Below are 13,276 nucleotides of genomic sequence, written 5' to 3' on the forward strand. Positions count from 1 at the left end.
CTCCATTAAGTAACAGTATTCGTCTGCAGATAGACACAAAATGCTGGAGTAACTCAACGGGACAGGCAGCACCTCCGGTTAGAAGGAATGGGTGACGTTTTGGGTCAAGACCTCTTCTTCAAGCCTGAAGAAGGGTCTCGACCTGAAACAGATGCTGCTTGACCCGCTGAGTTACTCCAGCATTCTGAGTCTAGCTTCGGTGTAAACAAGCATCTGCAGTTCCTTCCTACACAAAGGACCCTTCTCGACCCGAAACGTCACCCATTCCTTCTGTCAAGAGATGCTGCCTGTCCCGCTGAGTTACTCCAGCATTTTGTATCTATCTTTGGTTTTACATAGAAACATAGAAAATAGGTGCAGGAGTAGGCCATTCGACCCTTCAAGCCTGCACCACCATTCAATATGATCATGGCTGATCATCCAACTCAGTATCCCGTACCTGCTTTCTCTCCATACCCCCTGATCCCTTTAGCCACAAGGGCCACATCTAACTCCCTCTTAAATATAGCCAATGAACTGGCCTCAACTACATTCTGTGGCAGAGAATTCCACAGATCCACTACTCTCTGTGTAAACCAGCATCTGCAGTTCCTTCCTGCAGTATTAGTCCACAGATGCTCCCTTCAAATAGTAACCTGTATGCTTCCAGAGCTAGTGGTGGTGACCAAAGCTGTGCGGGAGGCAATGAGCGTCACAACGGAGCTGATCGACTGAACTTTGCTTTGCAGATTCGGGGTGGACTTCCAGTGCGGCAGCTGCGAGGTGCCACGCGCGGACGTTGCCTTTCACCTCAACATACGCTACGATGAATCTGCCGTGGTCTGTAACACGCTGGATTGTCAACGATGGGGGAGTGAAGAGAGGAAGTCCCATATTCCCATCAATGCCGGATCCTACTTCGAGCTGATCATTAAATCGTGCTATACTTGTTTCCAGGTATGAAGACTAACTCAAGTTATAGTTGTAGCCTAACTTTGGCCTGCAAAACCGAAATCGACAGCAGGCCAAAGGAATAGATTTAGCTGTATTATTATTGTTACTTATACCGAGGTACAATGAAATGCTATTGTTTTTGGGCTGTGCAATTGGGCGGCACAGTGGCAGAGTCCCCCTAGTCCTCACCTTTCACCAAACCAGCCGTCACATACAACAAGTAATCCTCCGTCAGTTTCGCCACCTCCAACGTGACCCCACCACTCCCCACATCTTCCCATCTCCCCCCATGTCTGCCTTCCGCAAAGACCGCTCCCTTCGTAACTCCCTTGTCAATTCTTCCCTTCCCACCCTCTCCCCGGACACTTTCCGTTGCAACCGCAAGAGATGCAACACCTGTCCCTTTACCTCCCCCCTCGACTCCACTCAAGGACCCAAGCAGTCGCTCCAGGTGCGGCAGAGGCTCACCTGCATCTCCTCCAATCTCATCTACTGCATCCGCTGCTCTAGATGTCAGCTGATCTACATTGGTGAGACCAAGCGGAGGCTGGGCGATCATTTCGCCGAACACCTCCGCTCGGTCCGCAATAACCAACCTGATCTCCCAGTGGCTCAGCACTTCAACTCCCCCTCCCATTCCCCATCCGACCTCTCTGTCCTGGGTCTCCTCCATGGCCAGAGCGAGCAACACCGGAAATTGGAGGAACAGCACCTCATATTCCGCTTGGGGAGTCTGCATCCTGCGGGCATGAACATTGAATTCTCCCAATTTTGTTAGCCCTTGCTGTCTCCTCCCATCCCTCAGCCCTCGGGCTCCTCCTCCTCCTTTTTCCTTTCTTCTCCCCGCCACCCCCATCAGTCTGAAGAAGGGTTTCGGCCCGAAACGTTGCCTATTTCCTTTGCTCCATAGATGCTGCTGCACCCGCTGAGTTTCTCCAGCATTTTTGTGTACCTTACCTTTTTTAGTTTGTAGCTCAGTTTAGGGATACAGAATGGAAACAGGCCCTTCGGCCCACTGGGTCCGCTCCGACCAGCGATCCCCGCACATTAACACTATCCTACACCCACTAGGGACAATTTTTACATTTACCAAGCCAATTAACCTACACACCAGTACGCCTTTGGAGTGTGGGAGGAAACCGAAGATCTCGGAGAAAACCCACGCAGGTCACGGGGAGAACGTGCAAACTCCGTATAGACAGCACCCGTAGTCGGGATCGAACTTGGGTCTCCAGCGCTGCCTTCGCTGTAAGGCGGCAACTCTGCCACCGTGCCGCCTATAGCGCCAGAGACCCAGATTTGAACATGACTCCGAGTGCTGTCTGTATTCACATTCACACTCTCACATTCCAAAGACGTGCAGGTTTGCAGGCTAATTGGATTCCGTAAATTGCCCCCATTGTGTCGGATAGAACTAATGTTGTTCGGCACGGACCTGGTGGACCGAAGGGTCTGTTTCCATGCTGGATCTCTGAAACTAAAACAAATAACTAAAAATACAAGTGCAGATCTCAACCACAATGAAGCAGGCTGGAGAACCGGGACTGTATCCTAGTTTGCAGAAGTGTGATGACAGAGGGGAAGTAGCTGTTTCCTGAGTCTTGTGGTGCGTGCTTTCAAGCTTCTGTATTTTCTGCCCATAAGCAGGGGGAAGGGATGACCAGGGTGAGAAAGGTCCTTGATTATGTTGGTTGCTCTCCAGAGGCAGAGATAGAGTCAATGGCGGGGAGTCTGGTCTTTGTGATAGATTGAGCTACATGTATAATTCTCAGCAATATCTTGCGGTCTTGGGCGTAGCTGTTCCCAAACCAAGTACTTGATGCAATCTGAAGTATGGTTTCTGTGGTGCATCTTTTGAAATTAACCACCAGGTGGCACTTCGATGGCAGCCTCGCCTACAGTCTGTCTGTCTGTCCTTATTGTCTTTTTTTTGTTATTTTTAGTGTGTTTAAAAAGTGTGTGTTAATGTTCTCTGGTTTGTTTTATGTGGGGGGTGGGGGAGGAGGTCGGGGACAACTTTTTTTCAATCTCTTACCTTGCCGGAAATGTGAGTTTTCCGGTTCGTATCTCCGGTTGCTCTGCGGCCTAACATCGTGGAGATAGAAACATAGAAACATAGAAAATAGGTGCAGGAGTAGAGGCCATTTGGCCCTTCGAGCCTGCACCGCCATTCAATATGATCATGGCTGATCATCCAACTCAGTATCCCATCCCTGCCTTCTCTCCATACCCCCTGATCCCTTTAGCCACAAGGGCCACACCTAACTCCCTCTTAAATATAGCCAATGAACGGGCCTCAACTACCTTCTGTGGCAGAGAATTCCACAGATTCACCACTCTCTGTGTAAAAAATGATTTTCTCATCTCGGTCCTAAAAGACTTCTCTCTTATCCTTAAACTGTGACCCCTAGTTCTGGACTTCCCCAACATCGGGAACAATCTTCCTGCATCTAGCCTGTGCAACCCCTTAAGAATTTTGTAAGTTTCTATAAGATCCCCCCTCAATCTTCTAAATTCTAGCGAGTACAAGCCGAGTCTATCCAGTCTTTCTTCATATGAAAGTCCTGACATCCCAGGAATCAGTCTGGTGAACCTTCTCTGTACTCCCTCTATGGCAAGAATGTCTTTCCTCAGATTAGGAGACCAAAATGGGGGCCTCGCTCGGGACTGACTTCGAGCCCCACCGCGGGGCGTGGACTTACCATCGGAGCCGATTCCATGCCTAGGATCAACGCTCCAACCGAGGCCTGCGGACTTTAACATCAATGAGCTCGCAGTCATGGGTTGAGACCGACGTCGGGAAACTCCAAAACCGCACGGCGTTCGACTAGCCCCGATCCGGGGTAGATCGCCCGGCACGGGGGAGCTAAGATTCCACCTCCCAAGGATACAGGAGCTTGATCGCCTCGACGAGGAGGCCTCCCGCAGGCTACGGGAGTAAGATCATCCCGTCAACGGAAGGTTAGAGGCCCCCGACTGCTGGAGGACAAAGAAGGGAAGAGATTGAACTTTTTTTCACCTTCCATCACAGTGAGGAATGTGGAGGAGTCACTGTGGTGGATGTTTATGTTAAAATGTATTTTGTGTGTTCGGTTGCTTTTTATTGGTATGATATGGTATTGATATTGGTATTGATATGATATTGGTATGGTATTTTATTCTTATTGGTACAAGTCAAAATCCTTGTATGTTGCAAAACATACCTGGCTGATAAAAAGTATAATTATTTAGTTGTATGAGTCGTTGGAGACATACTGGATTTCCTTAATCTCTTGCGGAAGTAGAGACATTAGAGTGCTTTTTTTAGCTCTTGACTGTTTCCATTTCAGTAACCATCGATGCTGGTTGGTGTACGCACTCAACCACATTTCCTGAAGTTGATAACTATGTCTCACTGAAATTGAGGGAGAGAAGCTGCCGTTTTGGCAATGCGGACCACAAAACCACAAGCCTGGGTCACAAGGCTACATCTATATTCTGCCCTTGCCATGACTTTTGAATTGCGGCATTACTGAGAGTGGAGATTGACATTGGTGTCAAGTTGGATCACACCAGGAATGTACCAAAGTCCAACACAGTTTGCCACAGGTGGGGGGAGAAAAGGGTCTCCAGAAATAGACAATAGGGGCAGGAGTAGGCCATTCAGCCCTTCGAGCCAGCACCGCCATTCAATGTGATCATGGCTGATCATCCCCAATCAGTACCCCGTTCCTGCCTTCTCCCCATATCCTCTGACTCCGCTATCTTTAAGAGCCCTATCTAGCTCTCTCTTGAAAGTATCCAGAGAATCGCCCTCCGAGGCTGAGAATTCCACAGACTCACCACTCTCTGTGTGTAAAAGTGTTTCCTTGTCCCTGTTCTAAATGGCTTACCCCTTATTCTTAAACTGTGTGGCCCCTGGTTCTGGACTCCCCCAACATCGGGAACATGTTTCCTGCCTCTAGCGTGTCCAAACCCTTAATAATCTTATATGTTTCAATAAGATCCCCAAATAATTTTTGTTGAACATTTTGTTTTGAAATGAAAATTGGAAGTGGGCCCAAGTTGAGTGATCGACAAGATTTAACCATTCTTTTCAGGAAGAGTCCGTTTTCATTGGCTTGGGAAGGTGGGCCAGTGAGGAGGGAACATGCTGACTGACTAATGATTAGATCACATGGTGAGCTCTTCAGGAGGTCACAAGAATAATTTATCGAATCAGAATTGGCAACTGAACCTCTTGGAGAAGATGGGCAACAATGAGACCTCAGTATTTCTGAGTTGAGGTTGACAATGTAGATCATCACCATGAACATGGAGCTAACATAGATAGACATCTTGGTCAGCATGGGCAAGTTGGGCCAAAGGGCCTGTTTCCCTGCTGTATGACTTTATAACTTGATACCATATTGACAGTATATAGAGGCCATTCGGCCCATTGAGTCTATGGCATCTCTTAAAGCAAACCTCCATGAATAAATCCCTCCATTTATTTCCATGTATCTATTCCCTCTCACACTCCCAGCTCCTTCAACGTCTTCAGTAAGATGCTGCAGATGTTCTACCAATGCCATCTTCGTTGCCGTGTGCTGGGGCAGTAGGGCGAAGGCCGCGGATGCCAATAGGATCAACAAGCTCATCAGGAAGGCTGACTCTGTCCTGTGGGCGGAGTTGGAGTTGGATTCATGGGAGGTTGTCTTGGAGGGGAGGGCGCTCCTCAAACTGCGGAGCATCCTGGACAATACAGCTCACACCCCCTCCATGACACACTGGTCAACCTGAGGAGCACCTTCAGCAACAGACTGGTTCCACCAAGATGCAGCACAGAACGCCACAGGGGATCATTCTTCCCTGTGGTTATCAAACTGTACAACTCCTCCCCCTTCTGTCATGGTTATTCCAGCACTTTGTGTCTATTTGTGTACACCAGCACGACCACCACCACACTCTCCCCGACCACGAGAGCTATGGGGGAGCTGATGGGAATCAGCGTAAATGGGTAGTTGAGGGTCAGCGTGCACTCGATGGGCCTGTATCCGTGCGGGTTTGACACCACGATCCGGCTTTTTTTCTAAGTAACAAGTGCGTTTCTCTTCTTCCACAGGTCTCTGTGAACGGGCAGCATTTCCTGGAGTACAGACACAGGTTGCCCATGACGAGAGTCGACACCCTGAAGGTTTCCGGAGATGTTCACGTGAATGCCATCAGCTTCAAAGAACCAGACGTGGGTATCACACTGTTTACTTGCCGAGCACAAGCCCAGTGTGGAAGGGCAGAGACTGAGACAACTGCCACCATGACTGGTGTCTAGGACTGTCCCTACTGTCCAGCATTGCCTCTACTGACAATGGGAGTTTGTTTGCAAAGTGTCTCTGCCAGCCTCCTCACATGGGGGTGAAATAGGGACAAATGTGGGCCAGACTTTCTGGGGCTCAATATAGCTCCAAATTAGTAGGCTTCTTTCCTCGAACCTGTCCTACCTCTTTGTTCGATCATAGAAACATAGAAAACAGGTACAGGAGTAAAGCCATTCGGCCCTTCGAACCAGCACCGCCATTCAATATGATCATGGCTGATCATTCAGAATCAGTACCCCCGTTCCTGCTTGCTCCCCATATCCCTTGATTCCGTTTGCCCTAAGATCGATATCTAACTCTCTTTTGAATACCTTGTGGCTAACATGCTCGTAACGTCAACCCCACACTCGCGGTGACCTCCCACACCTCCTCACCCATCTAGAATCTCTCCATCTCTGCCTTTAACATATTCAAAGACTCCACTTCCACTGACCTTTGAGGAAGAGTTCGAAAGACCCTTGGAGAGAAAATGAAACCTCGTTCCTTGATTTATTTTTTAATGTATTGGGCCTGTCCCACTTAGGCTATTTTTTAGGCGACTACAGGCGACTAGGCTGTCACCACATGGTCACCAGGGTGTTGCCTGTATGGCCGTGAGTCGTCTCCTCAGTCGCCCAAAGAGTCGTAGCGTCTTTCTGGTCGCTGCTGGATTTTCAACACGTTGAAAATTTTTCGGAGACAGTCGGCGACAGTGGGTTTGACGCCAGTGAGCGTAGCTTGACTTCTCCTGACATAAGTGCTGTCTTATGCCCCTGTCCCACTTAGGAAACCTGAACGGAAACCTCTGGAGACTTTGCGCCCCACCCAAGGTTTCTGTGCGGTTCCCGGAGGTTGCAGGTGGTTGCCGGAGGTTGCAGGTAGTGGAAGCAGGTAGGGAGACTGACAAAAACCTCCGGGAACCGCACGGAAACCTTGGGTGGGGCGCAAAGTCTCCAGAGGTTTCCGTTCAGGTTTCCTAAGTGGGACAGGGGCATTAGCCGGTGCTGACTTCATTTTTTTGTTGTTGTTAAAGTAATGATTCTATTTGAAGTTTTATGTCGAATGGGGGCTTTCGAAGGGTGTTGTTTTTTTATTGCCGTTTTGTTTTTGTGTTTTAGGTTCCTCCAGCGTACGCTCCTCCTGCTTACGGTGCAGGTCATCCCTTTGCTGTAAGTCCTGTTGTTTTGCCTTTATCATCTGCCAAGTTTCATGTTGCGCACTTGCCACTATTGACGTCAGACCAGGATTGTTGACTTGCCCTGGGGTCATCTCTCTCCCGCTGTTGACTTCTTTTATATTAGTATTCATTCCGGGGATGTGGGCTCTGTAAAATGAGCCAGTATTTCATTGCCCATACCTAAGTAGTGGTGGAACAGCTGACTTTGGGTGCTGTCTGTGTGGAGTTTGCACAATCTTCCTGTAACTGCATGGGTTACTTCCCACATGCCAAGGTTGACAGGTTAATTGCTCTCTGCAAATTGCCCCTAGTATGTGCGGAGTCAGTGGGATAATATAGAACTAATGTGAATGGGTGATCGATGGTCGGGTTGACTTGATGGGACGAAGCTTGTTTCCTCTTTGATATCTCATGGATATGCAGAGGGTGTCGTTTTTTCTAAAAAATTTGTTTTCTGTCTCAAATACTCCATCCAAATAATGCTGCAAGTTCCAGGAAATGAGTGGGTAAGATAATCTCTGACCCCTCTCACCCTGGCCACAAACTCTTTGAATCACTTCCTTCTGGAAGGCGACTCCGGACTGTCAAAGCTGCCACAGCCAGACATAAAAACAGCTTGTTTTCCACGAGTAGTAGCTTCACTCAACAACCAAAAATCTGTAGCCTCATTTTGCTCTGGTATTTTATTTAATTCACATGTTTAATTAACACTGTTTTATTATTAATGTTTTATGTGTCATTCCTAACTGTCACTGTATGTCATGTTGTCACTTGCGGGTGGAGCACCAAGGCAAATTCCTTGTATGTGAATACTTGGCCAATAAATTTATTCATTTTTTTATAAATCTTATTTTCTTGTAGAGCAATGTTGCAGTCAATTACTGTGCCCCTCCTACCTTCTCCATGCCTGCCAAACCTGTAAGTACCACAATTTTAACTTAGTTCTTAGGAGATGTATTGGCCATACTGTGGCTTGAATAAGTTGTTTGACTTCAAGTTATGACCAACATTGAACGATCTACTGTAAACTGTACGACATGTGAGGCTTTGAGTTGGCATTGGGTGAAACCTCTTGCATGTGTGACACATCAAGTAAAGGAAACTGCATGAAAATTACACCAGGCCATTCAGCCCATCTGATGTGTGTTCTCCCACTGTGAAAGAAGCAATGACACGTTGTGGAAGATGCCAAGAGTTGTTGCCGTCGTGATGCAGGTGGAGGCGAAATGGGAGCATTAGGATGAATCCACTCACCCAAAGGCCTTGCAGGCAACTGGTTTAGTTTAGAGATACAGCGCGGAAACAGGCCCTTATCGGCTCACCGAGTCTGCACAGACCAGCGATCCTCGCACATGAACACTACCCGACACACGCTAGGGGTGATTTAACATTTACACCAAGTCAATTGACCTACAAACCCGTGCGACTTTGGAGTTTGGGAGGAAACGGAAGATCTCGGAGGAAACCCACGGGGAGAACGTACAAACTCCGTACAGACAGTCAGGATTGAACCCGGGTCTCTGGCGCTGCACGGCAGTAGCTCTAACGCTACGCCACCAATGGTAACCATGTACATTGGAGCAAGCAGCTATCTCCAGGTGGCCCCATGCCAGTGGGAAGCTTTGTAATTAAACTGACTTCTCTCCCTCCTCACCACAGGCCTACAATGTAATGGCTAAACCAAATTCTAGGAACAGGCGGCAAAAGGTGAGTTGCACTGCATGGATGCAGGGAAGGTGTTGTGCACGCAAGCTCTTTAAAGCCATCACAAACCTTAGGCTGTTCCAAACCACTTCACAGCCAATGAAGCATCTTTAACGTTAGGTCACAGCTGGAGTGTGGAAGCTAATTTGGTCGAGAGCCAATTGAGTTATTTTTAATGCTGTTCACGGGAGTAATACACCTGTTCTTGTCTGCAAGGGATCTTTTGTGTACAGCTGAAAGAGCAGGCAGGGTCTTGGTTCGATCTAGACGATGTCATAAGTGATAGTAGCAGATTGGGGTAATTCGGCCCATCAAGTCTACTCCGCCATTCATTCAGTCCCTCCTAATCTCATTCTCCTGTCTTCTCCCCATAACCCCTGACTCCCCCTTGGACAGTGCAGCACTCCTTCAGCAATGGGGAGTCACCCCCAATTATTAAGCTCAGAGCCCTAGAGCTGCAATTGAATCCAGAACTGGCTTAGCTGGACGCCTAAAGAGGTCACAGATCGATCTATCTATCTATCTATCTATCTATCTATCTATCTATCTATCTATATCTCTATCTCTATCTCTATCTCTATCTCTATCTCTATCTCTATCTCTATCTCTATCTCTATCTCTATCTCTATCTCTATCTCTATCTCTATCTCTATCTCTATCTCTCTCTCTCTCTCTCTCTCTCTCTATCTCTATCTCTATCTCTATCTCTATCTCTATCTCTATCTCTATCTCTATCTCTATCTCTATCTCTATCTCTATCTCTATCTCTATCTCTATCTCTATCTCTATCTCTATCTCTATCTCTATCTCTATCTCTATCTCTATCTATCTCTATCTATCTATCTATCTATCTATCCTCCACCGCCCTCTGAGACAGAGAATTCCACAGACTCACCGCTCCCTGTGAGAAAAAGTGTTTCCTCGTCTCCGTTCTAAATGGCTTTTTCCTTATTCTTAAACTGTGGCCCACGACTAAACAGTTGTGCCACTGTGCACGCTCTGCCAGCAAGGGAGAACGTGCAAAGTCCACGCAGACAGCAGCTGAGGTCGGGATCAAAGCTACGAGGCAGCAGCACTACCTGATGCACCAGTGCGTTGCTCACTCCTTTGTTGTGGTAGTTTCGTTAAGTTTTGGACGGGCTGCTGCCAACAGCATCTGTCTTAAGATGAGATGTTAAACCTATCTACTCCCTCAGGTGGATATAAAGGATCCCACAGCACAATTTTTAAGACCAGGTGTTCAGGTGAACATTAAGCATCAGCATCATGGCAGCTGGTTAACAGACCATCACACTGCAGGTACCTGGCAAAAAGCCCCGCTGCATATTCCACCTCAGATGCAAGCACCTCCTCGTTGAAAGTATTTCCTTGGCTGTAAGTCACTTTGGGATTTCCTGAAGCCAGTGTAGGTGTGAAAAACAAATCTCTTCCTAATTAATTGCAATTTGAGTGCAGCGGAGATTCACAAGGACTGGCTGCTGGGAAGATCACTTTCTTCCTTCTCGCTGAGAGAAGTCACCAGCTGCTCAAGCTGAAGGAAGAGCTGTTAAGAGGAGGAGAGAGGCCTTCTAATTACTGAGTCTGATTCTAAACCGTTCATAACCACAAATGTTAGATCTGGAGGAATAGGAATCTGACCCGTTAACGAGTAATAGTCAACTAGCATGGAAACAGGCCCTTCGGCCCAATGTTCACATGGGCACATGTGAGCGAGTTGTATCTACTGATACACAATAGACAATAGGTGCAGGAGTAGGCCATATGACCCTTCAAGCCAGCACAGCCATTCAATGTGATCATGGCTGATCATCCACAATCAGTACCCCGTTCCTGCCTTCTTCCCACTTAGCATCAGCATAATTACAGCGAATTCGCTATCTTCAAGAGCTGTGGCCCCTGGTTCTGGACTCCTGCAACATTGGGAACATGTTTCCTCCCTCTAGTGTGTCCAATCCCTTAATAATCTTATATGTTTCAATGAGATGCCCTCTCATCCTTCTAAATTCCAGAGTCTACAAGCCCAGCCGCTCCATTCTCTCAGCATATGACAGTCCCGCCATCCCGGGAATTAACCTTGTGAACCTACGCTGCACTCTCTCAATAGCAAGAATGTCCTTCCTCAAATTTGGAGACCAAAACTGCACACAATACTCCAGGTGTGGTCTCACTAGGGCCCTGATGATGGGTCTTGCTCCTGCTTTTTGCTCCTGTTTCTGTGTGTGCTGATTTACTTCTCCAGAACAGGGAGGGGGGTGGTTCTGGGTCCAGCAGAGTGGCACTTCTGATATTGGGCTGAACAAGCGGTGGCTGAGATGGTTGATTCAACTCCTTCGATCGGTGGCTGTGCTTCTTAAATAATGACACCCCCATGGCTGTGGCTGTGCCTCCGTTAACAGGGCCACAGACCGCCTGAGTGTCGAGGGGGAAAGGTACGGAACAATCCAACCATGTGATCTAATTACCGCTGCTGTTAAAGGTGATGGCTCCTCACTGCATGGCTGTGACTGCAGCCAAATCGCTACAAAATTAAATATCAACAAATATCCAGTTTGATATTGGGGATGATCAGCCATGATCACATTGAATGGCGGTGCTGGCTCGAAGGGCCAAATGGCCTACTCCTGCACCTATTGTCTATCTCCATCAAGCAGAAATCTGAGACAGCAAATCAAGTGGCCGGTATGGGAGAGTTGGGCCGAAGGGCCTGTTTCCACACTGTACTACTCTATGACTCTAAGTTGGTTTCTCCACCACTGGTATCTGCAGCAGGCTGGCCATTAGATCTTCCACAGAATTAGTACCGTTCGAAAAGACCATTTTATCCTTTACGCATTCACCATCTCCCTGACTTCTCATAGTACCACACAACATAGAAGCGAGGCCCTTCAGCTCACTGAGTCCATCAATCACACATCTACACCAATTTTACATTTGTCTAAAAATATATATTTTTAATATATTCTTTTTTTATATTCTTCCCACATTCTCAACAAGTCATCCCCTGATTCTGCCCCTCACCAGCCACTCACACTGGAGCCAATTCACCTATCAACCGGCATGAATTGAGGATGCAGGAGGAAATCGGAGCACAGCAAATCGTGCGGTCAAAAAGAAAACATGCAAGGGTTTCGGCCCCAAACGTTGCCTGTTTCCTTCGCTCCATAGATGCTGCTGCACCCGCTGAGTTTCTCCAGCACTTTGGTCTACTTAAGAAAACATGCAAATTCCCCTCTCTATCTCACCCCACCTTCTCTCATTATGGACAATAGGTGTAGGAGTAGGCCATTCAGCCCTTCGAGCCAGCACCGCCATTCAATTTGATCATGGCTGAACATCCACAATCAGTACCCTGTTCCTGCCTTCTCCCCATATCCTCCGACTGCTATTTTTAAGAGCCCTATCTAGCTCTCTCCTATCTATCTATCTATCTATCTATCTATCTATCTATCTATCTATCTATCTATCTATCTATCTATCTATCTATCTATCTATCTATCTTATAACCATATAACAATTACAGCACGGAAACAGGCCATCTCGACCCTTCTAGTCTGTGCCGAACACGTATTCTCCCCTAGTCCCATATACCTGCGCTCAGACCATAACCCTCCATTCCTTTCCCGTCCATATAACTATCCAATTTATTTTTAAATGATAAAAACGAACCTGCCTCCACCACCTTCACTATCGATCGATCTATCTATCTATCTATCTATCTATCTATCTATCTATCTATCTATCTATCTATCTATCTATCTATCTATCTATCTATCTATCTATCTATCTATCTATCTATCTATCTATCTATCTATCTATCTATCTATCTATCTATCTATCTATCTGGCCTCCACCGCCCTCTGAGACAGTGAATTCCACAGACTCACAACTCTCTGTGTTGTGAAGTGTTTCCTCATCTCCGTTCTTAATAAGGCTTACCTCTTATTCTTAAACTGTGGCCTGGTTGTCTCTGGTTTTCCTCTCTATGCCAACAAGGGCAGTGCTCTCCTGTGGTGTTGAACATGCAGTAGGTGTTGGAATCTACAGGCAGAATAAGGAATGAGAAACTGGAGTGTTTCCCTGGTTGATGAGGCAAGGACTGAAGCATGATATCAACATGGATAAAGAGGAAAGATGGTCCGTCATACAG

The 13,276-nt window shown here is 47.2% G+C and overlaps 1 protein-coding gene across 2 annotated transcripts in view; it reads left to right on the top strand.

Annotated features, from left to right (window-relative positions):
• LOC116967907 (galectin-4-like) overlaps positions 1 to 13,276 on the top strand; it is a 36,319-nt gene that overhangs the window by 14,377 nt on the left and 8,666 nt on the right. The window contains exons 3-7 of one of the 2 annotated variants that reach the window (XM_033014563.1): positions 729 to 936; positions 6,017 to 6,136; positions 7,367 to 7,417; positions 8,287 to 8,343; positions 9,085 to 9,132. In XM_033014563.1, the coding sequence (XP_032870454.1) occupies positions 729 to 936; positions 6,017 to 6,136; positions 7,367 to 7,417; positions 8,287 to 8,343; positions 9,085 to 9,132 (484 nt within the window). The remainder of the gene's footprint in view (positions 1 to 728; positions 937 to 6,016; positions 6,137 to 7,366; positions 7,418 to 8,286; positions 8,344 to 9,084; positions 9,133 to 13,276) is intronic. The other variant, XM_033014564.1, reaches the window with a different exon arrangement.

This window comes from Amblyraja radiata, chromosome 41 (assembly GCF_010909765.2).
Source record: "Amblyraja radiata isolate CabotCenter1 chromosome 41, sAmbRad1.1.pri, whole genome shotgun sequence".
Taxonomy (NCBI): domain Eukaryota; kingdom Metazoa; phylum Chordata; class Chondrichthyes; order Rajiformes; family Rajidae; genus Amblyraja; species Amblyraja radiata.